We start from the raw sequence: 27,863 nt of genomic DNA, 5'->3' as shown, positions 1-27,863 counted from the left end.
ACCTTTAGACAGGGCTGTAATCAAGGAGCTGAAGGGATCATGGTTAGTTTGAACTCAACACAGCTCAAAAATTAACTGCATGGTCTGTAAATAAAGACATTTATCTACACAAATGAATGTATATGTAACATATTGTGGACTTGCATACAAATATATTGTATGTAACAACATATAGTACAACATATGTAGTAAGAACTGCCATAAACTGGGTGGGGAGTTTTAATTTAAAACGACTAACAAAAGGACTGCTGTACAGGACAAGGGCTATGTTGGAATATATACATGATTACTGACATAATGTTTAATTATGTAGGAAATTGCTAAGAGTTAGTGTGAATGGCTTTGAAGCAGGAGGTACTGTACCATTTGATCTTCTCTACTCAAAGAGTGCAAACCGGAGAAGAAGACAAAACAGGGAACACCCTGACCAAAAATAAAGCTGCTGTGTGCTGTAATGTTTTCAATTGTAAAACACAGTAGTTGCTTTAAAGTAATTCAACCTATTCTGTGACAGTGGATAAAGAAACTTCAAGACACACACAAACAAGTGTTGCTCTGGTGCTCGTAGTCGTGCTAAAAATGGCTGCAACTAAAGCAATATCAGCTTCTTGGCTTCAGTCTATAGCCAAACTCAGCCAACCTCAAGTAAAATGGGTTTAGGTAGGCTTGCGGGTGTGTTGTCAGGCTGTGTCTTGTTGAAAAACAAATTACAGTTCAGCTGCAGCAATGCAGCCATGTTGGTTAATTTAATTTGAATTACGAATAATACGCCAACTTTATGGTGGGAACACCACATTCTCCTTCTCTGTGTCTTGAAGACACAGTGACTGGAAATATATATCCTCTCAGGACTTGTACAGATTTAATTCAGATTTTTGTAGGTATAGTCCCCATTGCGTGATTTTTGGACACAGTCAAGTATTGTAGGTCAATGTTGGGCACCAACAACAAATAAAATCATGTTTTCAATTTTTTATTTATAATTAAAGAAAAAACAGTTCGTCGTTACCCCTTTTTATGCTGGCATTAAAATGGTCTTGTCCTACGTATAAACTATGTCATTCCACTTGTTGCTAATTTCAAGGCAGGACTAATCCCTGGATAAAGTTATCATAACATAATAAGACGTATTCATTGGCCAAGATTGTGTTGTTCATATCTGTTTCTCTAGACTTTTACACTGTGAGGTTTTTCCAGTGGAGGTCAGCAGATTTATTATCAACAAATTGTCAGTAACTTCTAAACACAGCAACATCAAGACGATACTTGTTAGATGACCTCATAAATTTGAATGACCACTATAACTCTCTTAAAAACATGACACAAACTATGTCTGCCAACAACTTGTTTCATGATCACAGCTGGTCAAATGCAGACTGAAATGATCGCTAATAGACAGTTATGCAAGATTAAATATTGACAGGCTGCTACTGTGCAAGTGCATGATTTAACTGCAAGGAAAATTTGCAATTTCCAAGTTAGAAAATATTGGCATATATGGATACTGACATAGACAATATTGACAAAGAAAAAAGCAATGCATCCTCATATGTGGCATTATATTCATCAGTCTAACTCTGCTCAGCTGCAAGCCATGTGCAGACAATAAGCAGGCTACAGTTGTCATAGCTCACACAAACATGAACTAATATGGCTCTGAAGGCCACATAACTCCCTCTCAGGTCGCTCCAGAGGCTTGCCAGCACATCTGCTGAGAGCTTCTGATTGCAGTGACTACTGAGAGCAGCTTCAACCTTCAAAAACTATTGACTGAAAACTCTGCATAGAGCCCCCTTCCCTTTGTTGTCTCCGTGTGGTAGCTCTAATGAGCTTGTGCACTTTACAGATTAGAGGATCTGTTCGTCAGGCATTAGTGTACGGATTATGAGGACACCAGTGAATGAGCTATACTGAATGTGACTCTTGTTAACAGCTGTGTTTGGCCAATATCTTTAACAATCATCAGTCACTCATCACTGCAGTTAAAACGGTTGTGATGAGAATAATTACAGGGCTGTCTTCATCTTTCATGAAGTATACTCATAATTTTTATTAAGGCTGCAGGTCCAGCAAATATCTGTGTCTAATGGCGCTTGACTGAACCTTGCTAACCTCTATGAAGTTAGCTAGACTAATGCCAATTTTTAGAAATTAGTAAAGTTTGTGTAAGTGTTTGTGTTTCATTGGAAAACCAAGAGTCTAGCTGTGTAATAGTTTAGAAATCAAGACCAAAACCGCTGCAAACAAGACAATGGACTGGGAGCTCTCTCCCCAACAAACCCGCTGTCAGCCTGTTGGAGATATGCCACCTCTCTCCCAGTGAATTCTCCGCATATTAATGCCCCTTGATGCCCCCATGGGTCAACAAAGCCAGTAGGATTGGTACATTTCATGGCAATCCATCCGATAACTGATCAGACTCAATGTACGCTAACTACACACACCACCGACCCACATAATATCTTCATTCATAAAGTATGTCACAAAATTAATCAGATAACTGACAACTTATTATTTGAACAGCGACCCCTGGAAGAGAATAAGTTGCGTTGTAAGTGAAAGAACCCAATTTAGTCTAAAATGTATTTTAGAACTTGTTTTCTCACCTTTTGATCAGTTAATTTGTTCTCTTAAAGGGCTGGGACAGACAGCCATCATCAATTAAAATGGACAAAGAAGTACAAAGCAGACATTCAGTACATTTGGAGTGTCTTTTGTGACTCTTTCATGCACCAGTGATCTCATTGTTGCAAAATGTTCAGAGGTTATTAATCAGTTTCCTGCAAGTAGAAATATGCCTTATTCAGAAATGTATAAAAAGCCTTTTACCTTTTCCTGAATTGCTACTGTTTTTACTTAATTAGGGATAATCTTTGTACTGCAAGTGGTGACACAGTACAGAATTTTAAACCCTTTCTTTGATGTATTGTATGTGCTCAGTTCTAGTGTCACAATAACACTGTTTTCCAGCTGCATTTTCCCCTCAGCACATCTTCATAGGCTGTGAGAACAAGCAATACACATGGTCGCAAAATATTTCAACAAAGTCCCAAAGGACAAAAATGTACGAGAACAAAGCAGTGAATGTGTCAACTCAGATATCATGTTGAACACTTATGCCAAGAGCTCTATTGTTGTTTACATCATGGCATTAGACTGTAATCCTCTCTCTGGTGTTGAAGACAACCATGCCGACTGCAAGCCTGCAAAGTCTTGAAATATGTCTTTGGCACAAGGGGGGTTTGACGTTTTCAGTAACAGTCTGAGGGTGAAAAAACAATGACAATAGAGAACAGAACTTATGGATTGCTCAAATCTGTCTTGTATAAATTCCATTTAAAATGTTTAATATTAATCATTTGCACCAGCAAATCTACTGGCATCATAAAAATGACATAATATACATAATACGGAAACACTTAAAGCAAACATTTTACATTCAAATAAAGAATAAAAATGTAAAATCATTTTTGATGCTTCACTATCTTGAAAAAAAGAGAAAGAAAGAAAAGTAAAGTGATGAGAAGTTCTCCCATCTCTGCAGAGGACCTCTTTGCTCCTGGGAACACTCAAGAGCTTTGTTTTTAAACTAGAAATCAGCCTCAAAATCCTGTTTCTGCAAGCAGGCTGTAAAATGAATTAAACTACTGTATGTTTTGTATCTTTCAAAGCCTAAAATTTACAGAAATCTTTCACCAGTACATTATATCCATGCACATATGCTAAATATTGTGATTAAAAACATGCTGTTTTATGCACAAGTCTAAAGTAATGACAGACAGCTGAGATCTGTCTCGGATAAGTTCTAACATTGGTAGTCTCTGCTGACTGAGCTTCCGCCAGGGCCTTCCCCAATTTCCAGGCCTACCTCATTCCATCCAGCTGACATTTCCCCACTGTGGGAGATGGCTGCTCTTCACAGAGGCTGCTCAGTCTGGCCTTGGTTAGCAGCTACTCAGCGCTTTTAAGCACACAGCTGCAGGAACACTGCGGTCTCCACTTGGACAGCAATCTATGGAAAATGTGGGGGAGCATGACGTGATTGTTCTCACTCCTGTGATGTCTTTCACTTTGAGCTTGTTCGTTATTCAAACACGTGACAAACAGTGAAATAAAATCTGAAGTAAGCATTCAAAGAAAGGGGAAACTGGTGAACTGTAACTCCTTATTTGAGGCTAGTTTCTATAATATAAAATTACACCACAACGAAGGGGAAACAGAAAGGGGCAAACAATTTCCTCTCTAGCAGCCTGTTGCTGATGGATGTGCAGATGAGCTGGCTGGTCATTAATAACTGTTAACACCGGCTCTGCTGCGTAGAGTGTGCAACCAGTCTGAAATAAATACATCCTGTAGATACAGTATATTTCAAACTAGCTGTCAGGCAACAACTGAGGCACACCAGCACACCATTGTCCCTACAGTTGAAAGAAAGGACAAAGATGTCTGCAACTGATCGTTAACTTTTCAAGATCCTTTTATGTCTGATAAAAGGAGGTTCAATTAAAGACGTTATATTAGCAATCAATCATCTATTGTAGCAATATTCCTGGATGTTTTTAAAAACTAGGAAAGAAGGTGTTAACAAAGCTGGTTGACGTTAGGCTAAGTGGAAAAAATGCAACCCTATAATTCATATACTGATTTAACAGACTGGGCCAGCGACAGATGGAATGAGACCTGTTATAGCTGTGTGCCACTTAAGGAGCTTGACCAATTCAAAAAGAGAACAGCAACCCTACAGGGAAGTGTTGAGAAAGCAGTACGAGCGACAATCGTGATAATTTTTATTCCGGTAGAAACTGAAGCAGAGATTTGTTTAAAACACCATCATGTGGAGAAGTAAACTAAATGGTGGAAAAGCTGATAATGTTAAGCCCTTTAACACATCACCTCAAGAAAGTTACTAAGACAGAAAAATCCCAACAAGCACAATTTATCACAGTTGTAGTAGAGCATATACAGTATACAATTTGTATAAGATGCTCTAAGAAACATTAACAAATACACACCAAGTAAAACCAAATATTTACCACATGAGGTCATGCAAGTTACAACAGTGTTGAAGAAAAGAGAGAAAAAGAAAACTATCTGCCGATCAGCAGAAGGTATTACCCTGCAAACCTTATGCAACTGTCCAGAAAAGCACAGTCTACTAATGTGTGCCACTTTCACCAAAGTCTACCTCTAATTTACTGCTCAGTCACCATCACTTGTGGTACATTTGATGAAGTCAATGGGAGCATAAACCTTCCAAAAAGCTTCCAGCCTAGAGTTCATCAACATTATAAGCAATTCTAAGCAACTCTACAGACAACACTTCAATGTTATTGTTTCAAACTGTCAAACTGTTCACATTTCTGTTTTGAAGAGGAGATTATCATCACCACAAGTGAGAAATATGAGTTAAGATGAAGGCAGCTCTAGTTTCAGCAGAATAATGACAAGTCAGCTCAAACACTGAGGTCCAAGAGTTTATCAAGAAGCAGCTGCTCTGTGATCTAAACACAACAAGTACTGCACCCTGCTGGGAACAGAGCGGTGATGTCATACTTGTCTGGCTACTGAATACTTTAGCTAAGCTCAAACTACTGGATAAACATGTCTATGTTAAGTTAAACATCACTGTGCCAAGTACCCATTAATAGGATTAATTACTATGGAATATAAGCAAAACTTGGAAATCTACTCCAATGTCTTAAAAAAGATGTTTTTTTAAATAGATTCCATGGAGGATGCACCTGATCCTATTTGCAGCGCCAAAGCAAATGGTCTGAATACTTTTGTGAAAACATGTTTTGCTGCCTTTATGTGCTGCTGAGTGTAGATAAATGGGCAGTTTCATCCATTTGAAATTGAACGTACAGCCAAAATAAAGTGTACAAAAGTGAACGGGCTGAATAATTTCTGAACCTACTGTACAGCAGTTCATTTTTCTTCTGAAGGAGACATTTCTCATGACATAATGGAGAAGAGCCACTCATAAAAAAAGTCCCCCTCTTCAAAAGTCCTGGTCTCCACCGCCCAAACCGACCAAAACAATCTGCTGTTATCATGACAACTGCACTGTTGTCTTCAGATGTGGCTGACTGTGGGAGGTAGGACATTTCCGTAGACGATCTCAGCATGATGCACCACACAGTCATCCTGCAGTGAGTCTAAACTTTCAGGAGATTCTGTCAAGTTAATATACTTACTCCAAGCAAAAAGCAGACTTATCAGTTGTTAGTCTTTTATTTGTGTCCTCAAATAAACTATGCTGAACAGAGAATTAAGCATTATACGATCAAAAGAAATGTTATTAATCTGACAGTTCAAAAACAAAAAATCCTAATTTAAAGTGTTTTTTCGGACACACTTTGCATTTCTTATGTATGTGGTGTGCGACGATTCCTGTTCACTACTGTGACCTTTGTGGGCCAGTCACTGCAAGCTCACAATAACAAATTACCCTGTATTGAGAGCAGACAAAGACTGATAGGCTATATAATTGCCAAAATATTAGCATGGAGATACAGCTACCTGTAAAAAACAGTGCCATTCTGAAAGGTACTACTATTACTACTACTACTGTTTATTACATCACCCCTCAGAGTCTCAGAGGAAGAAATACTGCTCCAACCAGCATGGAAAAGTGCAACACAAGACCCTAATTTTTGGTGCCAATGTTAGACAATATAACGTTATAGGTGAAAAGCAGTCACCAAATAAACGCAAAAAAAAAATCCTTAGCTGGAGACCTACAATATAATCAATCCACAATATTATTTAATCGTAAGAGTTGAAACAGTTAATTAATTAATCATCAGGCAGAATAATAATTGCAACAGCTTTTTAAATCAATTTATCATTTTTGGCCTCTAAACACAAAAATTATGAACTGATACTAAAATGATGAATTATCTTGGGGTTTGGACTGTAGGTTGCACAAAATCACGCAGACCTCTGAAGAATGTAAGAGCTATTTTCACCATTTACAGACTTTTTCTACTAATTGGGAAAATAAGATGACTGTAACTCACTATTAAATAAATACTTTTTAGTAAGAAACATGTATACTACTAGAATATGGTTTCTATCACTGCATTTAATGTTTTTGTTTTTTTTACAACTTTACAACTTGTCATTCTGTCACTGGCGTCTGCTGTCTGCTCATAAAATATTTCTGGTGCTGGTCCCCTGAGGATACTGAAATTTGACCCCTAAAATCTCTCACTTTTTGTTTTTGGCACCCGTTTCTGTTTATGTCAAACTGCCATCCATCTCCAGGATAATGTGACTCCGGTCTCTAAAACCATGGTGAGGAAAACACAAACATCTCAAACAGTGAGAGTGATGGAGTGAAAGCTCAGTGAAGCAAGGGGCTGTCGTCTGTCTTAAACAGATGTGTTGACAAATCAGCCAGCTGCTGTCAACAACTCCTAAACAACAGAAAACGTTACATTACAGCTGTGGTAGTATTTTCCCTGATGTATTATAATGCTAGTAGCTAAAAACAGTTTTTCTTAACAATCATATTCTATAAACAACATTTTTTTTTTATATTTGTAGCGGACATTTGCTAATGGTAGTCCATGGCTTTTCATTACAGTGCTTAACTTTTTAAACATGGTCACCATCATGGTCATTTACTTGAATAGTAAAGTATATACTGTGCTTGCACTAACATTTAAATTCTTTACAATCTGCCTTGAAGAGATTACTTTAGAAGGCTGCTTCGGTGCAGTGTCCCACCACCCCAACACCAATAAAATAATAAAAACAGCTTTAAAGCAGAAACATCTACGCTCTCAACAATTTGTAATTATATGTAGTACACTTTTCTCCATAAGTTGCTGCTATTTACACAAAGCAGTGAACAAATGTATTCTCAGAACAATTACAAGTCTGCTGTGTAAGACCAAACATAACAACAAATATACAAATCATGTCTTAGTACTTACAGAAAAGGATGTTCCAACCTCTTTAGCTCAGAATGAACTAGATGTCAAAGAAGGCGACGGCAAAAACTCCAATATATAGACAGAGTTAAGTCCAAGAGCTTCAAATATGATCCGGTATCACAAAAGGAGCACAAATTCAGTCGTCTGATGTTTTGAAAAATAAACAATTAAAAGTGAACTACAAATTTATCCTGACAAAATCTAATTGGTAATGTTTGGTGGCGTTCTCAAAGACCAACAATAGCTGATATGTGCATAGGTCATTTGCCTCCCTGCAGGAAGTCTGTAAAATAAAGGAGCCAAAATCAATACTGGTAATAAGCCATCAACTGAACAAAAGAGGTCAGTGATTCCAGACAGAGAGAGATTAGAGCTGGCATGCTCGTCTTACTCTTGGCTGAAGTTTTACCACCAAACATCTCCACTTATATCAAATATCCTCTATAATCTATGTATTCTTTGCATTTACTTTAAACGATTATTATTATTTTTGCATGTCAGAGCTTAAGACCAACGTACTGCAAGGCTAGCCTTCACTGATTTTGCACATTTGACATTAAACTGACTTCACAAATGAATGTTAGTAAATTAACTAATGCAAATATACATGTGCCATAACCTTTTTTTTTCCAGAAATAGGCCTTCCAATTAATCATATTTTATATTCAATTACAATTTTGTCTTTCAAGGATTGAGAAAATTAGATATTATGTTTAAAATGATAATTGTATAGCATAGTGTTACACAATCACACTCTTGCGTTTTCTTGAAATATGTGAAATGACACTCCATGCATTCTTTGAAATGAATTTAGACCATAAAAATATATTTAACTGTGAACCTCAGAAACTGCAGGCCACAAAGGTGTCATGAGCACTCAAGTTGAAGGTGAAGAAATAAGAGGGTTTCAGGTAAAATAAAGATTTATAGCAGAAAAAAAAATTAAGAAAAACAAGTTGACCTTTTATGTTAACTCCAACGTAACCTTAAACCACCTAACTGTCTGAAGAAACAGCTCTGAAATATATGCGTGTAAGGTGTGTTAACACTGTCGTAAATATTTTGTTTTCAAGTCTGCAGCAGGTCAGAGGTAAAGCTACCACAGAGACTATGCTGTTGTCTTTGATGTGTTTCCTCAGGAGGCTTCCCTGAAGGAATCCTAGGGAAACTAATCGTTTGGGCCAATGATTTATGTTCCCAACCAATAAAAAAACCTTGGGAAATCCTCTATGCTTGTATGCCAGTACAAACACTTATGTAATTTCCAGGATCAAAATAGCATTTTCCTTCTTTCACTATAAATGTTGAATGTTATTCCACCTCAGGGCTTATCTAAAGACAGGGAGGTGATGAGTAACTCTGACGTTTCCGCTCTCTTAAATGTTACCTCAGTGTCTCATCAGTTTAATTCCTATTCCTAAAAGAAAACTTGGCCAACTGTCAACCTTATTTCCATGCATTAGTCATTCGATTCACGGTCTAAAACCCACTCCAATTCCTAGTGATCTGTATCACTGTATGACATGGTCCAAAAGCTCAGTGAGCTATCACATTTTATTGTAACAGCCAAAATCACTTTCTAATAAATATGAGCAGGACATTACTGTTAATATGATCAATCTGTTGCTGGACAAGAAATATGCTGTCATACATTTATTAGAAAAATGTATCATCATCAAATCTTGGTGATAAAGTACATGTGCTGGTTCCAGCTTTTTAAAATGTCAGAATTGGTTGGTTTCTCTGTTTCCACCATTGCTTTTTTTATTATTATCTGAAGACTGCAAGTAGCAATAATGTGATTTAAAACTACCAAGTTACAAGTAAAAGTACTGCATTCAAGATTCTAGTTGAGAGCAAAATACTGTACAATACAGAAGAATTATCAGCAAAAGGTATTTATTTAGTATCCAAAATAAAAGTACTCATTGTGCACAATGGTCTCTTTTGGATTGTTAAATAAAGAAATGGTGCTGCAAGAATACCTTTTTTCCCCTTTACACCCTTGTGCACAAAATATGCAAAATATTATTTATTGTACTTTGTTATTGTTTAATTGTACTCTGGTCAAAAATCTGACCTAATAATGAGCCACATACGTTTACATTTTGTGAAAATAAAAGAAGCTAAAGCAGCAGTGTGTTCTTACACACTGGAAATGCTTTTGTGGATTTAAAAGCTAAAAGCCTAAAAGCTGAGGTTTTCTTTTCCTGGACCACTTTAAATATTTGGTTTCCATGGAAATGTGCAACAGAGCATCAATACAAATGTTTTTAAATGGTTGACAAGAGCACTGACTGAATTTCTGGCTAATCAGTAAACATTTAGTCTAACAATAACCATGTTCTTTTGATGAAATTAACTATGTTGAGAACAATGCAGAGCTCCCTGTACACTTCAAATAAGTCATGCATGGCTGGATACCAGCTGTAGAAAAGTTTATTCTTGAAGTTTTCTTATCCCACAAGGAGGATTTATTGGTATTGTATTGCAGATGTGTACAGTAGTTTGGCACTGAAACAAACTACTGTAATTTATAACTTTAAATCCAACACCAGACTTTTTGTTATGAAGACAGTAAGTGTCAGCATTACTTTAAAAATGGAAAAACAAGGCCAACATCTACCTCACAACAAGCTAATGAATCAGGGAGATGTGACATGAGATGATCATTACAAGATGGCAAGATACAACAGTTTAGGTAAAGAATGAGACAGGCCTGAAGGACACTGTATTTTAAATTAGTAAAGGATGGTAAGACTTTCTAAAAAGATTTATAGGTCCTAACTATTGGGTTCATTAATGGCAAATGCACTTTATATAAATATGTAAGAGTGCCAGGTTGTGAAAGCTAAATTTAAAATAATAATAATTTCTGCAATAATGCAGTTTTAAATACTCATCAACTATACGTTACATTTACGTTCTTAAATCTGTAATTCTACTCCCTCTAAAAGGCGTCAACAGATGACTTTTGCTCCAGAGAATCCACAAAATGTCAATTTTCTAATTAATTAAAGAGTTAAACAGACAATGGAACTGTCCTTGGATAAATTAAACACTAGCCAAAGAAAGTCTTCACAACCTGGAAACCCACGTCGTATTTATAATGGCTTATAACTTTCAAAGTAAATTATAATTGGGGATAGAGATAACATTTTTATAGCACTGCTTAGTAAAAGTTCCTTATTATCATTGAGAAAGAAGACTGAAAAAAATGCTTACTTATTGCAGCTAACTCAACATTAGTCTTGGAATCAAGACCAGTTGGTTTAAAGTTACCTGCCTTATATGTTATTACGTCATTGTGTACTGTCTGCCTATTGGTTTTCTGGTCTCTGTGGGCATTTATCAGGCCACTATCTCCATCTGACTGGATGTCCTGTGACAGGAAACCTCATTAATTGTGTAATGGATATAAAAGTTCAAACTATAAACATTCTTCTCCACAGGAGTCTCGCCAAAATGAACACGGCCCCAGGTTGCCCTGGAAGATCCCAAGATGTTGTTGTTCCAAGAACACCAATAAAACACCCCGGTCCTGGAAGCTGACCCTCATTTATATTGGTGGAACCGTTTTGAAAATAACAACATACCTGATAAGTGAATTCAAACACCAGTACGAGTAAAACCGCACTATTTTATTTCACTTTAACACATCTCAAGTGTTCATTTTACTTATTCTCACTTTATCATCGTTCCCTTTAGCAAATATTACATATTACAGTTGTTATGTTGACTTTGGAGTTGGTCATCTGTGATTGTAACCTTCTGGGTTGTTAGTTGTTGTGTGGTCGTACAAGTCGTAGAGTGTAGAAGTCTTAGAGACAGGAGAAGTCAAAAATAAACTTAACTAAATCTTGGATCTGAATAAATCCAGGTATCCTCTCCAACTTGGCATTAGACTGATAATGGAACCCATACATATTATTATACTACTGATTACACCACCTGGTATCAGGTGGTGTAATCAGTGTCCAATAATATGATACCATAAAGACACAGTAAACACTGACCCTGCACTATGTGATTGCATGAATTACTCTCAGGCTACAGTGAACATACTGTAGTGTCAAGCTAGATGAATGGACTGAAATAAAAATATTAAATAACATACATTCCGTGTGTACTGCCACAAAACTTTATTTTCACAGCTTTGCTTTGAATAATGAATAAGACAGATGTGTGCTTTATTTTTCCAAAACTCTTTCTTGTTCTGACTTTGTAAACATTTTTTTGTTTTAATTGTAATTATTCTGGGAAAATATCCAGACTCATCCTAATATCATAGTGTATAGTATTCATCATCATCATCATCATCATCATTCATCCCCTAACCCCTACAGCATGATTGACAAAGAGGTTTAATACATTTTATGAGATATATTTCACAGAGAGACAGTGTAAGCAGTGAATGAGCTCATTCCTGCTCATGTGGAGGATGAATCAGATGCAGATGAGTTACCCACTAGTCATGTAAACTCAACATTCTCAACAATGGAGCCACTGACATCAGACTGTCTGTGAAACACCAGCAGCCTTTATCCTCTAGGTTTGGTGAGGTATAGTCATTTGATTAACTGAATGTCTGGGAGTTTGTGGAGAAAATGAATGGTTACGTCATTTGCCACAGTTTAGAGTTACAATTGTTAGAGAAATCACCCAAATATAAGCCTAATGCTATCAACATATGACAAGTACCATATACTACAGCAAATCTACTGCAGTAGTTAATTCTGTGGAAGCACAGTGAAGTGTGTCTGTATCCTGTCTTTTTAATTATGTATTGACAAGACCCCAGGGAGTGACCTAATTTCATTACTAAAGAGTTTAGTCAACCCATAGCCAAAGTGGGCCATGATGCAATGCTGCGTTAGGAATAGATAAACTCCAACGAGAGTGTCCTTGGTCTTCTGTGGAAGCAAGGTTGTGTTTCTTATGTAGAGGCCACTTAGAGATGGACAGTAGCACTTTTAACTTTGTAAACTCCTCAGTATAAACAGCATTTACTTCTTTGCTGAAGCCATTAGAAAATCAGAAATGCAGAGTGTAAACATTCCTGAGGATAAAAATCATCTGATGTTCAACAGCTTGTGTAAGCACACTGAAATGTGCAGTACTGTGAAAATATCTCATTACTAAAATAACTAGAAAGGCAATAAATAGTAGTGGCTTTATGAGCAGTTCTTAAGTGGGTGATAGTGAGAAAGACTGTGGTTGCACAGCAGTGGGTACTGGAAGGGAAACTTGGAAAAAGGTGGCAGAGCTGACGTGAGGTCTTTGTGATTAACGAGTTACCACCTACCTTTGGTACCAGACCAGAAAATGTCACCAGATGGTTGAGTTCTTATTAGGCCTCGTCTTAGAGTTATAGGTTTACAGTTAGCACAGAGGAGAACCACACTGCAATGATTACCATGAGGATGCTTTCACTTATTGAGCTGTAAAACTACACTCATGGCTTCTGGCATCTTCATGAAGAACATGTGTTGTATTAAAATGAATACGACATACTGACTATGTTGTAACAACCAATTAAAGTGTTTTATCTATCTGACTGAGAGCAGTTATCGTCAATAGACATCATTAAAATATAAATATTTAGTCAGTCAAATCACAGGAAATGTCTGTAGGTTTCAAAGAGTCCGAGGTATTATCTTCAAACCATTTTGTACAACTGACTAAAGACTTTCAGTCTGTCTCACTCAGATGCAACAGTAAATTCACAACAAGACAGAGAAAGCAATAAACCTGAGGACACCTGAAGCCACAGCAGTGCCAGGGGTTACAACACGATCCTACAAGCAGGGAAAAGCAACAGATCTTCACAATGTAGAAGCTGCAACCATACAATTTCTTTTTTATCTCAGACTAAGACGCAAAGAGAACAACCTTCTTACTGTCTACTAAACTCTAGCCTACAACTCATCTGGCTGAAGCTCAAGTAGTAAACCAGCATCTAGAACACGGAAATGGAAACTGTGGCTCCTGTAAAATCCATGTGATCACTGTGTTCCTACATGTGGAACAGTTTACAGCCCAAACTCCTCAGATATCACCATATGACTTGCTTGTTAATTTATATGTGTGAGAACTGGTGTATATTCCAAAATGTTGTAGTAAAATAATAATAATAGTTCTACAGTGAGTGAATATCAAATTTATATTAGGTAAAAGCAGACTGGTTGCTGCACTACTACAGGTCTAGGAAAATATTTTGGAGCTCAATAAATATATTTATCGACTTCTAATGGATCTAAAATGTTTAGTGTTCTATACAAAAATAAAATGATGAGCCCTTTTCAGGCTGTTTACAGTTGACTGGTTCCTGGCAACTACACAGTGTCCTGTGCTTTAACGTCCATGTCTTAGATTATGACTTTCTGAAGTATGAAGACTAAATAAACAGAGGAACTGCAGGTGTTCTCTCTAATCCCCTTTGTCTAACTGCCAACAAACGCAGGAGAGCGAGCATGCCATGAGGATTACCATTACTAAAATGTGTCTTCATCTCAGTGAGACAAGGTCAGCATACGTCATTGATGACAGCACCAGTAAATGTTTAGATTAAATTATAAAAGACACATAACAGTCAACAGTAATGAATTAATTTTCAAAAGATCATCAATGTTTTTCACTAGTTCTGTAGTTTAAGACAATTCGGCTCGTCTACAGCCACTCTCAGCAATGTACATACTGCATGTATAGGCGCTACAGTGATGGGAGCTTCAGCTTGGAGTTCCAGCTTTTCAAATATTAGGATCTGCTGCTTTTAGATGGGTGAATATAAACAATTAATTGGTTAATACAATATAATAATTGCCAATTACTAATCTAAGCACTAAAGACTGTTCAATATGTACTGCTACTCCATCTAGTGAATGATGGCATATTTCTCAGTAAGTAAAAACCACAAAAGACAGCAGAATTTATCAAATGAGGATTGTGTATATTCATGGAAATCTACCCAGTAGTTAAATATTTCAATATGGTCCAAAGTGGGCTGTCTCTCACAACACAACACTCACATTATTCACCTAAAAGATCAGACATGGTAACTTCCTGCAGACAACTTTATTTTAAATGAATGCACCTCATTAATTTTATCAGCATTCTTCAACCACAAGCTTTCAAACAACCACATTTCTGGGAAATGAGCCGAGTGTTCCAGGTTTGAGTCTGGTTAAAGTTACATTACACATAGTCTGTAAAATGCTGACGTCATATGTCAGCTATTTTATATAGACTGTGAGTAGGTCAACTGCTGCTTCACATACTGACTCTGTGACCTGAATCTGTGAGAATATAAAGTGGGTGACTTAAAAAGGTGCAGGAAAACGACATGGAGATTCAAATCCTGTGTGCTGCGACCACCTTTTTCAAATCCTACCACAGAATTTCTATGAGGTTCAAGTCTGGTGACTGTGACAGCAACTCCATGAGTTCGTCTGCAGCTATGCCTTAGTGGACCTTAAGGTTCTTGGGAAAACTGCCCTGTTGAAAAGCCCAATCACACCTAAGCTTCAGCTTCCTCACAGAAGGCACGACCTTTTTTATCCTAGGATGTCCTAATACTTGAATGAATCTATCTTGCCAAGCACATGCTGCAGATTTCCACCACCAGATAAAGCGAAGCAGCCCCAGAGCATCACAGAGCCACCAGTATCTTTCACTGTAGGCAGTGTGGTCTTTTCAGTTTATGCTTTGTTATCTTCCTTCAGACATACCACGGATCCAAAAGATTTAAAAGCTGCATTTTATGTTGAATTTGCAGGAATTACTTGTAACATTATTTGTGCTGAGCTATTTCAATGCAGACCCAGAATAAAGCTCGGCCTACAACACTTTCCACAATTATGCATAACACATTCACAACATATCTATGTTATTTGCTTAGATGCTAACAACAACATACTGCTGCAAATATTTTTTCTAAAAGCTTTTTTGCAACCTCTTGCACGGTTGGCCTACAAAAGATAAACATCTGCTTTCCTCATTTGCCAGTGACAGGTCGCTGCTGCACAAGTTTGATTACAAGCTAAGTACTGTGATTATAGCAGTTTTCACTAACTGCAGCCATAAACTACCATTCAAATCCAGGTGTACAACTACATCTGTTAACAGCAGCCTGGCTGTAAACCCAAGTCCTACACACTGTATTCCTACTGGTACTACAGACCACAGGCATCTACAGAAAACACACTGATTCAAACACTGACTGATATAAGAACGAGACTTTCAGTCCCTGAAGTGAATCCTAGTATTGAGTATTGTGTACTTGAAATTGACTATTTCTCAAGAAGTTCTCCTGATATCAACACAAGTCGAATATTTGCGTGTTACTGTAGGACATGCAGTACTACTACCTCTGCAGATGTACACTAATGTAGTTTCAGCCAACAGAGGAAATCCAAAGGACAAGTGGGACTCACGTGTGGGTTCATGAATTTTCTGTGTGTTTTTCTGTCAGCAGTCTCCCTCAGAAAAAAAAAAAACACAGGGACAACTTATTTTACAGGTTCCCATGAGTACTGAGGAGGAATTCCCATTCTGTTATTTGTGTTCCCAGCTCCACGGGTGCAAGAAACCAAATTTTCCACCAGTTTTACCACCAGCATTTTTCATCAACAAAGCAGCTGTCAGACTATACTGTAGTAAGCTAAGCAAAAACAAAACATGCATCCAGGTTCTACTACAAGTGATTTATATACAGTAAGCTGCGCATTTGTTTGACTGTTGCAGCAACCGACAAAGCCAGACAACAGTGAAAAGACATCACAAGACATATCTGTGGAGACTCATCCACGGCAGACGAGCCAAGTAGCTGAGAGGGAGCTGCTGGTTCACTGCAATCCATCAATCAATGAGAATGAAAATTAGAGCTGCACCTGCAACAATTAGTCAAATTTTTTTAACTAAAATGCCAAAATATGTAGCTTTAGTCTCTCGGTTGGGTTTAAAAATACCAAATATTTTAATTATATAAATATAATCGTAATGCAGCCTCATCGTGTCCATAATCTCCCAAATCATTACAACTGGTTGAGCTGCTGTGAGAAAAATGTTTATTTTCTGGTCTACAGGAAAAACAGCATCACAAACATCCAAATTTAGCACTAGGATCAATTTAAAATAGCTTCAACAAATAAAATTAAACTATAACTAAAGCTTCTTCTACACATAATTAATTGATCCTTTCTTAAAGTAAAGAGAAAATGTGATTATTTGGTAGCTTTATCTGTCTTAGATTATTTAGGATTTTGGACTATTTAGGAAAAACAACAATATTTTGTTGGGGATAGTTTGATTGTTTTCACTATGTGAACCTTATTTTTTTTTAAAGTAGCCTACTATTAGATATTAGCGTCTAGTAAATTCAATTTATTAGATTTTTCAGCCCAGTCAACTCTCCAAACAACTAAAAACAATTCAGACATGAGAAGTTAATTTATAAACATAAACATACAGTTTGTAAAGGTAGAAGCTAGCACACGATGCTATCATACAAAATACAACAACATGCTAGCACACAGCCTGTAAAAGTATGCTAGCACACAAACCCAACGACACTGCACAACATATCTGCTTACAGTATGAAAGTACTAAAAGCAAAAACTTAGCTTGAAGTGAAGTGAAGTGAAGAACTTCAGCGATTAAAGTTCACTCTTGGCGCTAATGACAGAAAAACAACCACATTAAAGTGCGAACTTGCGGCTAGCTCAGTATGCTAATAGCTGAGCTTGCTAACTATGCTAATGACTGAGCGACACAACACAACCTCGGTAATTTTATCTTTAAAGCTTCCTTCTGGTTAAATTGGCAGCGAAGGGTGATTTCTTGTTAAATAATATTTTAAACTGCACACTTGGGTGAGTATAACGCACAAAAACAGTGGGACTCTCCACTTATATACACCTTACCATTAACAAGGGTGCGTTTGATTTCTATTCCACCTGTGGAGGATGTCATGTGACTGGATCAGCACCGGCTACATCCACCTAACAAACTTATTATCTGCGATGTGGCTGCAGTTTTATTTAGTTATTGAGTTCACAGAGAGCAGGTTTAATCTCTGAGGAGGCCAAAGATGTTGCTGCAGGGCCCTCGGTGACCTCTGCCCTCGGTGACCTCTGCTTTGCATGACTGTTTCATTTCCCTATGTTCCCACCCACCAGGTCTCTACAGCTGAAGAAATCCATGAGGTGAATCACAGAAAATGACAATTTGGTAACTGAGCGATTTTTTAAGTATTTATTAAGCAAACTAGAGCGTTGAGTTAATTTCCTCTACGTTCACTTTAGTGGGGTGACGCTGACATCTGTGTCACTGGGCCAGTTTCATCCAATTCAGTGATGTAAAACATAGACATCATTGTTTTCTGTTCTGTTTACATACTGTACACAGTGCAGCAGCCCTGTGTGTCATGATGCATTTAAATTCACATGCAGACTTCTCTCACATGTGCACAAAGCACTGTGTTGTTTGGTCGGTCAAGACGCCCTGTATTCTTTTTATAAAGATGCTGCAGCAGTTATGAATGGTCTATATTTGAGTGTTCTGAAAGATACCGTCTAAATAGTTCTTCTCATAAAAGTACAATGATCCTTGTGTTCTTGGTTTTTATTTTTCGGTCTGCTAAGACAGAGTGCCCTCTAGTGATGAATGGGCTACAATTATTTAGTGCATTCATTCAAATACTTCTACTTCACCTCAGTATTTCAGTTTTTAGTATGTTTATATATCTTTTTCTGCTGTTTTACTATAAAAAAATTAAATTACACAAGTTTTTTTAAGAAATAAGATATAATAATCAAAAAGATACAAGAAATAAAAGCACTAAAATAACACCAACACGTGTTGTGTTAATACTTTTACTTAAGTCAATCTGCAATCTGTGCAGCTGTCCTAGTCTGTGGCCTAAAAAATTGAATTAAAAACAATCTACAAGCTGAAACGAACAAACTTTATTACATACTGCATGTCCCTTTTAGCATAATACAACAATTCTCAACATCAGATAGTATATGGCTCTGATTTCAAGGTACATAAATCACTCAACAAAATACCCTGTTTGGACAAACAAACAATAAAAAGTGCACAAATAAAGTTGGTTCAGTTCGACTGCATCACATTACAGAACTGCTTTTGTCGCTGTTATTTAAAAAAACGAATGAAAATGACAACTGCTTACAAAAGCTTACATTCAGAAACCTCGGCAGGGTCCATAACTCGAGGGCAGTTTGATGGGATCATGTTATCATCTCCTCTGGTGCTTTTTAGGAGTAGTGACCCATGCATCATATTAAAATGACACACATGCACGCACACGCGCCCCCCATGCATATACATACAAATTTAATTATACACATATTTGGCACCATATGTTAGCATAGAACATAAAATACAACTTGCGATACAACATTGTTAGAATATGGAGGTAATATTTGATTTTGGCACATTACCAGAACACTCCAGGTTTAAAAAGTTCATGTAATTCTATTTATTACATACTCAGTCTTCACTGAAAGGTTTTAAAGTTAAGAATAAAAACCCATTTACTGTCTGTAGCATGAATTCCTCAATATTAAAATGGTCTAAAAGAATCATCGGCTCATTTAGCCAGTTAGAATCAGAGAGTCCCATTTTAGTGATGTATGCTCAATGACAAGGAAAAGCAGCATATTTCCTTGGAAAGTTCAAAACTGGTTGTAGAGCTTCGGCGCTATATTGACTAATGTAAACAAATGGCAACAAATAATTTGAGTGTGAGCTCTGTAAACCCTTAAAGCCAACATGTGGTTAAAATCTAACAGACATAATCATATATTGCACTCTAGAAGAAATCCTAAGTCCTTACTGCACAAAGGGGATGTCCTGGCCTGTTCAAACCATCTTGACAAACAAAAAGTTGGTATATAGATATAGAATTAATAAAGTATTCAGTAATACTATGTTTATTATAACATCTCGCGTATATAACATTGATATATAGATTATTTCAACATTATGATATGAAAGGTACATATTTATAAATTGCTATGAATATAGGCGGGTGCTTCTGTTGAACAGAAACAGCGCCAGATATAACATAATAACTATTCTACAATTACGTATTTTCATCCAAACAAATACAAATAAACCCTTTCGCACGTGGCTCACAGAGTAAACCAGTGTGAAACTCCATAGTGAATATGAATTGAAGCCTCCCATGCACAGAGAGGTTTCAATACAGGTCGAGACTGGTTTTCAAACAGGCCAGCGTGAACATTAAAACCTCAGCATGCATGCTAAGTAAGAGGAACAGCAGTCTCTGGTGGACGCGTAGAAAAATTACATCTCAGTTTGATATCACGGAGACTTTGTGTTCGACTTCGTGGTGCCTTATTGGAAATCAGTGAGAGCACACTAAAACACTAAAGTTTAAAGAGATATCTGAGGCAGCACTGAACATCAATCTGCAATAAATATCGTCAAAAACGACCCATCGCCCACAATAAAGTAACACAATCGCTTGGTTTCAGTCTCTCGACCTGCACACACATTTACCTCATGTATATTTGCACCAACATATATATTAGATTCACGTCAGTATTCTATCTTAGAGCAGCAGAAACACATACGCACTGTATAACACTGTAAAACAAGGAATGAACAATTCCTTCCTTTCATGGAATCTGTGTTAACCTCAATCTGTGGTGGGGCACAGTACTATGTGTTGAGATGTGAGCTAGTGAGCATGTCCTGAGGAAAACTCCAGCTATGCATGTTTGTCAGAAACAAAGCACACGTGTAAGTTTTATGCCTCAAGCTTGACTGGCAAGCTGCCCTGACTCCTTGGTAACTTCACTGTATCTTCCACAGATGTACCAAACCACCAATCAGAACCACCAACCCCTAAGAGGAACAAATACGCAACACTAACTTTACATGTAAATAGCCTGGTTCCAAAGACATGCAGGCAATGTCCACCATCACGGATGGCTAAATCACTAACAAGTTCAACAACAAACGAGGAACCTTCATAAAGCTCAATCGAATTAAGGAGCAATGTTAAGTATGTACGTGCTGTAAAAGTAAGTACGCTTTAAGTATGCAGCAGTTTGCGCAAAAAATAAATCATATTCATAACATAACTCCACGTTTGTCTATGCAAATTCACTCGACACTGGATTTGAGAAGTTCACAATATCCACAATCTGCAAGAAAAAGCAAAAACTGCATCAAGCCACGCTCTAACTCTATTACAAGTCTACTGCCAGCTTTCTACAGTGACATCAGAATGATCACGTTAACTATCTGTAATCTACAGTCCTGTTCCAACACAGTCTCCATGTTCTGGAACATCCCGAGTCGGAGGTGAAAAAAATAAAGACGCTCACTCTCTTTTCCCTCCAATAAAACTCCTCACCTTTACATATCTGCTTACTCTGCACTGACCTCGATGCAGTGGTGCCTACCTCCGTGTAAAGTGAAAACCCATGTGCACAACAGAAGTGGCACGTTATCACCGTGAGGGTGGTGCTGTGATGCCAAAAGAAAATAAGTTTTGCACCCATAATGTACAGCAATGATGGTGGTTCTCCAGGTGTGATAATGCCAGCGCTGTCTGGACGGAGCACGCTGCTGCCACATGCAGCATACAGTTGCAAGCATGTTTTTCTCCCTAAAGCTGCAGGGACATTAAGATGCCTGAACAGAGCCCTAAACGGACCACGACTGAGCCAAAGTGAAGCTGTAATGGTCAGAGAGCTGCCTGGTTTCCAAACTGTACCGCCGCGTGGGGCCGCTTAGAGCCCGGTGAGGTCCACGATTGCTTTGATGAAGATGGTGTCGTCGCGGATGTAAGAGTTCTTGCCATCGAGCTTGGAGAGCGGACAGAAGAGAGGACATCCACTGGCGATGTTCATCTCACTCACAGGTCTCTGGAAGGAGGAGGAAGTGACATCAGGTCGAAAGGCATCAATGATGTGCTCCCTGTTGCTCTGATCCAGCAGCATCAAGGTCACCTGTACGAAAATAAACAAAGAGAGACGGACGTTTACTAAAGCAGGCACATATTCATGCGACAAAACAGACGCTTCATGACGTTACACTCAGCAGCTTCAGGCTGACTGCTCAGGGTTTGCACATATCAATATCCCTCAGTGTCTGCAGTTCTTTTACCTTCTGGTTAAATGGCCATTTGAGCAGGGCGTCACTCAGTCCCCTCATCACCACAAAGAACAAGGACAAATGGCTGCCACGCCCCGTCCCATCTCCGTTCAGATAGATCCGCAGACACATCTTATAGCCATACTTACTGGTGTAGAAGGCTGAAACGAAAGGGAACGGAGAATCAGTCTGTGAGTAAGTCCACTCCCAGAGCAGATTTCCCACTTCTGCTTCTACTTTCTACTCTACGCTACCTGGTGAGAACATGGCGGGGGCTCGTCCTGCGATGGCATCCTGTCTCTTTTTAGCAAAATCAGAAATCCTCCAGACAAAGACGCCGTCAAAGGTAGTGGCAGACATTTCCCTCAGTCGGCCCTCCATCTCAGCAACCGTCAGGTCCTTCAGCCCCACCGTCCGCTCCAGCTGTCGCACCTGAAACATAAACACACAGTGGAAGATCACAAAACTGCCATTCAGTCCATTTAACATTTGCCTCATGGTGCAGACTGTGGGATGCTCTTCTACCTTATTACTTAGAGCCTCGATCTTATCCTGGTCCAGTTTATGCTGGCGGTTGCTGGCCTCCAAGGTGGTGGCAAACCTCTCCACCTCTCTGTTCAGGACGCACACCACATTTTCAAACGTGCCGGATTTAACTTCAAGTTCCGTACACCTGCGGCCCAGCTCGGCCACTTTGGTCTTCTCGCTGTGGAGCTGGAGCTCCAGCGCTGCACCCACGGAGCTGGGCAGCGGTGTGAAGGAGGTAGACACAGAGAGGGTGGGAGCCAGAGTGGGAGGTGGAGGAAGAGGAGCTGAAGTGGGTGGACCGGGGGGACCAGAGCTGGAGGATGAGGAGGAGGCGGCGGCTCCCTGCACGGGAGGCCCAGAGGAGGTGGTGCTTAGCTGGGAGACTCTGGCCTCGAGCTGCCTGAGGGACTGCTGGAGTTCCACCAGTTTGTGTCCGGCTAGTTCCAGTCCCTGGGGCTGCAGGCCCTCCATGCTCACTTTCATGCCCATAATGTAGTGCAGCAACAGATTGAGGTGCTCGTAGGCATAGGCACGCTCGTGGTCATGAATCTTTTCCTTCTCCACCTCCATGAAAAGAGACGACAGACTTAAGATCAAAACTGGAGAAACAAATCACGCTTCTCTGTTGCTACAGTGAAGCTAACAGACCACGCACAGCCATGTCACAGCATGCCTCTTGATTCTGTGCATCATCATCATCCATCAATTCTCATTTTATCTTATGTGAAAAGGCGGAATGGTCCACAACACAGTCCCTAAACTGAGTGTGTGTGCATTTAAAACCAGGGTACTTACAGACATATCACATCCCACGACATGAAATCGACACGGAGTTCTGAATTTGCTGCAGAACTTAATGTGGTCCACATACTGGAAAAATAAACAATAAAAGGCCATTAAGTAAAATGAATGTACAAGATAAGTCCTATAATGTCACTTTTTTACACCACCCTTCTATTCTCTTGGTCATTTCTGCTTCCTGGATTCAGTATCTCACAACTGGGACGATGCATTAACTGTATTGAATCTGGTAAACAACATTTCCAGACACATGTTTTTCGGTGAAAACAAAGGTCTTTGTCTTTAATGAAATTACTTGAGGTACAAGCTGGAGAAAAGCAATTATGTGGGAATGTGCAGCTAAATGTTTCCATCTTGTCTGCGTGCTGTTTGCAGATCTACCTTTTCTCTGGGTATTTTCTTCTTGGCACAGCCTTCACAGATCATCGGGTACTTGGGACAGATTTCATCGTGTGCCTGAAAACGAGCGAGCGTTTCTTTTAATGACACACAAAGAGCTGCCGTGAAGACAAGCCAAGCATCTGAAGCCTAAATCAATCATTTCTAACCTTGATGTTTTTAAAGTGAAACGGCTCCTTGCAGTACTTGCAGTTGAGCGTCCTCTCCGGGCACTCGCGCTCGTTATGCCGCTCTTGTTCATTGAAGCGTATTCGTTCTTTACAAGAAGGGCAGGGGATGAACATGAACTCGCACTTCCCCTCGTGGTCCAGCTGTGAAAAGTAGAGCAGTATATCAGCATCTGTGAGGTGCAGGACAGAAACAGCAGCACAAACCAAGATCACCTCACCTCATACTCTTTGATGCTGCCTGTCCAGGTGCAGCTTTCATTGATACAAACAGCTGATAGGTTTTCAACTTCTCGTCGAACTGCGTTGTCTGGAAAAGCCTGAAACAGAGAGAGAACACAGAGATTTGGTGTCCCAGTGTCGCTGTGTCTGAATTTGTATATATATGTACTATATTGTCCTATTGTAAAAGATCTCAAAATCAAAACTATGGCTGGAAGTCGGTGAGCTCTGATTAATTTTGGTTCATTATTGCAAAAAAATCATTCATACTCACACATCCTTGTTTCAAAATTGATGTCGGCTCCTCAAAAATATCCTCCTTAATACAGGCATTGCATTTCTGGGGTCCATTACTGCAATAAAACAACAAAATACTGATAAGTTACAGACACAGTGACAGTACATCTGATCAGGTACTGTGCTGACTATAAGTACCAGATTTCAGAGACAAAAATTGTACTTTTACCTTCTTTACATTAATATAACAGTGGTAAATTACAAGTGTAAGCTGAGGACACATTATTACAAGTGAGGCCAACAAGCAGTGTATAGAAGTAGCTCCATCTAATTCAGACCAAACTTCCCATTAACTGTTTTATGACTTTATCTTGTAGTTTCGTATTTCCACACTGCAGATACCAACAAAACACACTCATACTTCCTTATGGAAAGGATTTTTAGTGCTGCTCAGTCTCCATGTGAACGCGTGAGGGCACACAAGCACAGATTTGTAAGAGCAGAATTAGAGCGTGCATCCCTGATCACGTGTGCACTCTTTTCTGGGACTGGGACTGCTCTCGCTGTTTTCCTCCAGCTGTTTTGGCTGAAGGAAAACATTTAAGTGGTCGGTTGCCAACAGTCTCTGACAAGCAAGCTGCTCCAGGATGCACCACACATTCATATGAAAGAAAGTCCTCTCACGACAAGATCATATGACTATTTAGATATTTACATATTTACTCTAACCTAATACGTTTCTGGTTCATTGCTTTGTGTCTACAATCCTTTTTTGTGGGTTAATGAATGTTCAGTGTAGATTGAATTCAGCCGACAGTTACAGTCACCTAGTTTCTACTGCCACACCTATTCTGTGAATGCTGATGCAAATGTTTTAATCAGCATCCTAAACCTAACCAGCCCATATCCTATTACACTTATAATTAAATGCTGTCATTACAATATGATTGTTAGGTTAATCAGAAGCCAACACCTGCTCTTTGGCTCCATCTAGTGGTGATAAATGCCACTGTCCCTGCTTTTATTTTGAAAGTAAAAGGAACTATCTAATAGGATGACCCTTCACTTCCAGGCCACAGTGAAAAGGTGACACTCTGCCCTCCGTTTGAGTTTGAGGGTGAGATTCCCTACTGCTCACCCCCCTCACAATGTTCTGCTCTCACAAATCCGCACACGCTCAGTTGTCGACTGAGTGCGGTTCCAGTTTTGATTGGTGCTCGGTGCAGTCGTCTGTCTGTGCTGCCCACCTCACAGTCCTGTTGAAGCAGTAGGAACAGAAGCGATGTCCACACTGGGCTTGAAACGGTCGTCTGAGTATGTTGTGACAGCAGTTGCACAGGTGTTTGTCCTCCAGCTTATTACCCAGGATCTTCTTGGGGAAGCCGGGTTTATTGCTCTCCATGGAAGAAGGAGGGGACGGTTCCTGTGTGGCCATGGTGTCTGTTCACACGTCACACCTGGGGAAGGAACAGCATGTCAGGACGCAAGCAATTAATACACAGAAGAGCTCAATAATTAATAAGATGTGAGGTTCAATCATAATTTCCTAAAATTTAGCTGTAGTTTAAGTGCTTTTTAAGTTTTTCACTAAAAAGACACAGAAAATTAGTGTTTTTACTTTATAGATCCAGTCTGGAGACTTTACTGTAGCTAAAATTATGTTATTTAATCTTATAGCATGAGACACAAACATGAAAAGAAAGCTGACAACAGTTAACAACTAAAGAAAGCTCCCTGTTGATTGTAGTTATATAGTTCTATTGTCTCATTTGCACTTTAAATATTACCATTTTATTAAAGTTCTGCATTTAACTACAAACGAAACAATCAATTACTAAAAGAAAAACGTTGTATGTGTGACGAAAATAGACAAAGACACTACACTGTGGATAATTTCCACATAACAGTTTTTACAAAAGGCATGTACGATGTTAAGGACATGAAAAAGAAGCAAAGACAGTAATTAAAATATACTAAGTACCTAGAATCTATGTAGGCGAGTGAAAAAACACATAACATTATCCTACAACTACAGTTACTAAGAAAACGTCTGATTTCTGAAGTTTTTACAGTTGTGGAGGAAGAACTCAGGTTGTTTACTCTACATACTGTGAGTACAAGTAGAAATACCACATTGTGGGCAAAGTGTAGAAGTATAGCAGGAGTACTATAAAGTAAATGAATGGATTAATAATAATATTATTCATCTTGTGAACTTGTAAAGCACAAACTAGTAGAGATGTCGAACACATGTTGTGGAGAAGAAGTACATGTTTGCACACGTTTACGTTTTCAGGCACGTGAACCATGTGGCAGCTCCTACACTGATGATCAATCTGCTGATTATATTATATAAAATATACTGATCGTGGCGTCAAATTTCCTTTTATCCTTAGCTCTTATTTACTTTCACAGATGACACATAGAAGCACACACACACGGGCACCAGTCGGTGCTGTCGTGCGTGAATATAATATGTGTGCAGCTCTGTGGCACCACTGAGCCTTTAAACACACAGTCAGCCATAATACATGAGTGTATCATGTGTGTGCAGTCTGCTCCTTTAAACAGCACCAGTCAGTAGCAGAGCATCACAGGCCAGCTGAGAGGCCCACACCCTTTGTTTACATTTCCACTCTGCATCCATGCATCCCTGTAGTTGACTTGACACAAACGGACTAACCGTGATCCGGCTGCTTCTCTTTCTACTCAGACAATACACGCTCAGGTCAGCCTGCCCTGTAGCGATGCTGACAAATCGCACATCCATTGTCTCTCCTCGCCATCCTCCTCCTTCCTTGTTGCTAAGCTATCAGCATCCTTTAGTGTGAAGTGGTACCCAGCACGCCGCCACACCCCTTTGAAATCTGAAGCTTGCTGCCTGCAAGGAACCATTTACAGGAAAAAGCAAACGCTGTTGCAACCAGCGGAGTTTGCACTCACCAGCGTCTCAGTCTAAACTGTCATCGCGTTGAGAGGATGTGAAATCACCTTTCCCGGTCGCAGGTTGACGCTCGTGCTTGTGCCGCTATTATATGTGGTTCTGCAGCCGGCTGGAGGTGTTTTCTTTAACGTTGGCCACATAATATAGATGTCGTCCCCGAAAGCGACGGCTGTTATTGTCCAATATCGCCATTGCACTTTCAGACTGGGTGTTACGTCATGCGGGGGGCTGCACACGGGTTGATGGGCAGACGAGATGCTGAGGGGCGGATGTCATTGGTGCAAAACTCCGGAGTGGGCGGATGAAAAGCTGCACACGTTTGAAATCCTCCCAGCCCACAGATCGTCTTGTCTATTTTTATTTATTGAATTTGCATCATGTATAAAATATGGAACTATACACTGGAGGTGGTGAAGTACTTGAAAAAGCAGGTTGTTAGAGTATTTATTACTTATTATAACTATATATTCA

General features: G+C 39.0%; 1 protein-coding gene across 1 annotated transcript; it reads right to left on the bottom strand.

Moving 5' to 3' along the window:
- Positions 1-18,964: 18,964 nt before the first annotated feature.
- On the bottom strand, positions 18,965-27,565 carry LOC113158158 (TNF receptor-associated factor 2-like). Its single transcript, XM_026353877.1, has 11 exons — positions 27,392-27,565; positions 25,696-25,905; positions 24,486-24,564; positions 24,211-24,309; positions 23,972-24,133; positions 23,805-23,879; positions 23,418-23,492; positions 22,620-23,186; positions 22,349-22,526; positions 22,107-22,255; positions 18,965-21,949 (listed from the first exon to the last, which is right to left on the bottom strand). The coding sequence occupies exons 2-11, from the start codon at positions 25,881-25,883 to the stop codon at positions 21,731-21,733; spliced, it is 1,791 nt and encodes a 596-aa protein (XP_026209662.1). The 5' UTR covers positions 25,884-25,905; positions 27,392-27,565; the 3' UTR covers positions 18,965-21,730.
- Between the last annotated feature and the right edge of the window lie 298 nt (positions 27,566-27,863).

The sequence above is a fragment of the Anabas testudineus genome, chromosome 12 (assembly GCF_900324465.2).
Source record: "Anabas testudineus chromosome 12, fAnaTes1.2, whole genome shotgun sequence".
Lineage (NCBI taxonomy): Eukaryota > Metazoa > Chordata > Actinopteri > Anabantiformes > Anabantidae > Anabas > Anabas testudineus.
The sequence above is the reverse complement of the archived record's forward strand: the minus strand, read 5'-3'. Positions and strand labels throughout refer to the sequence as shown.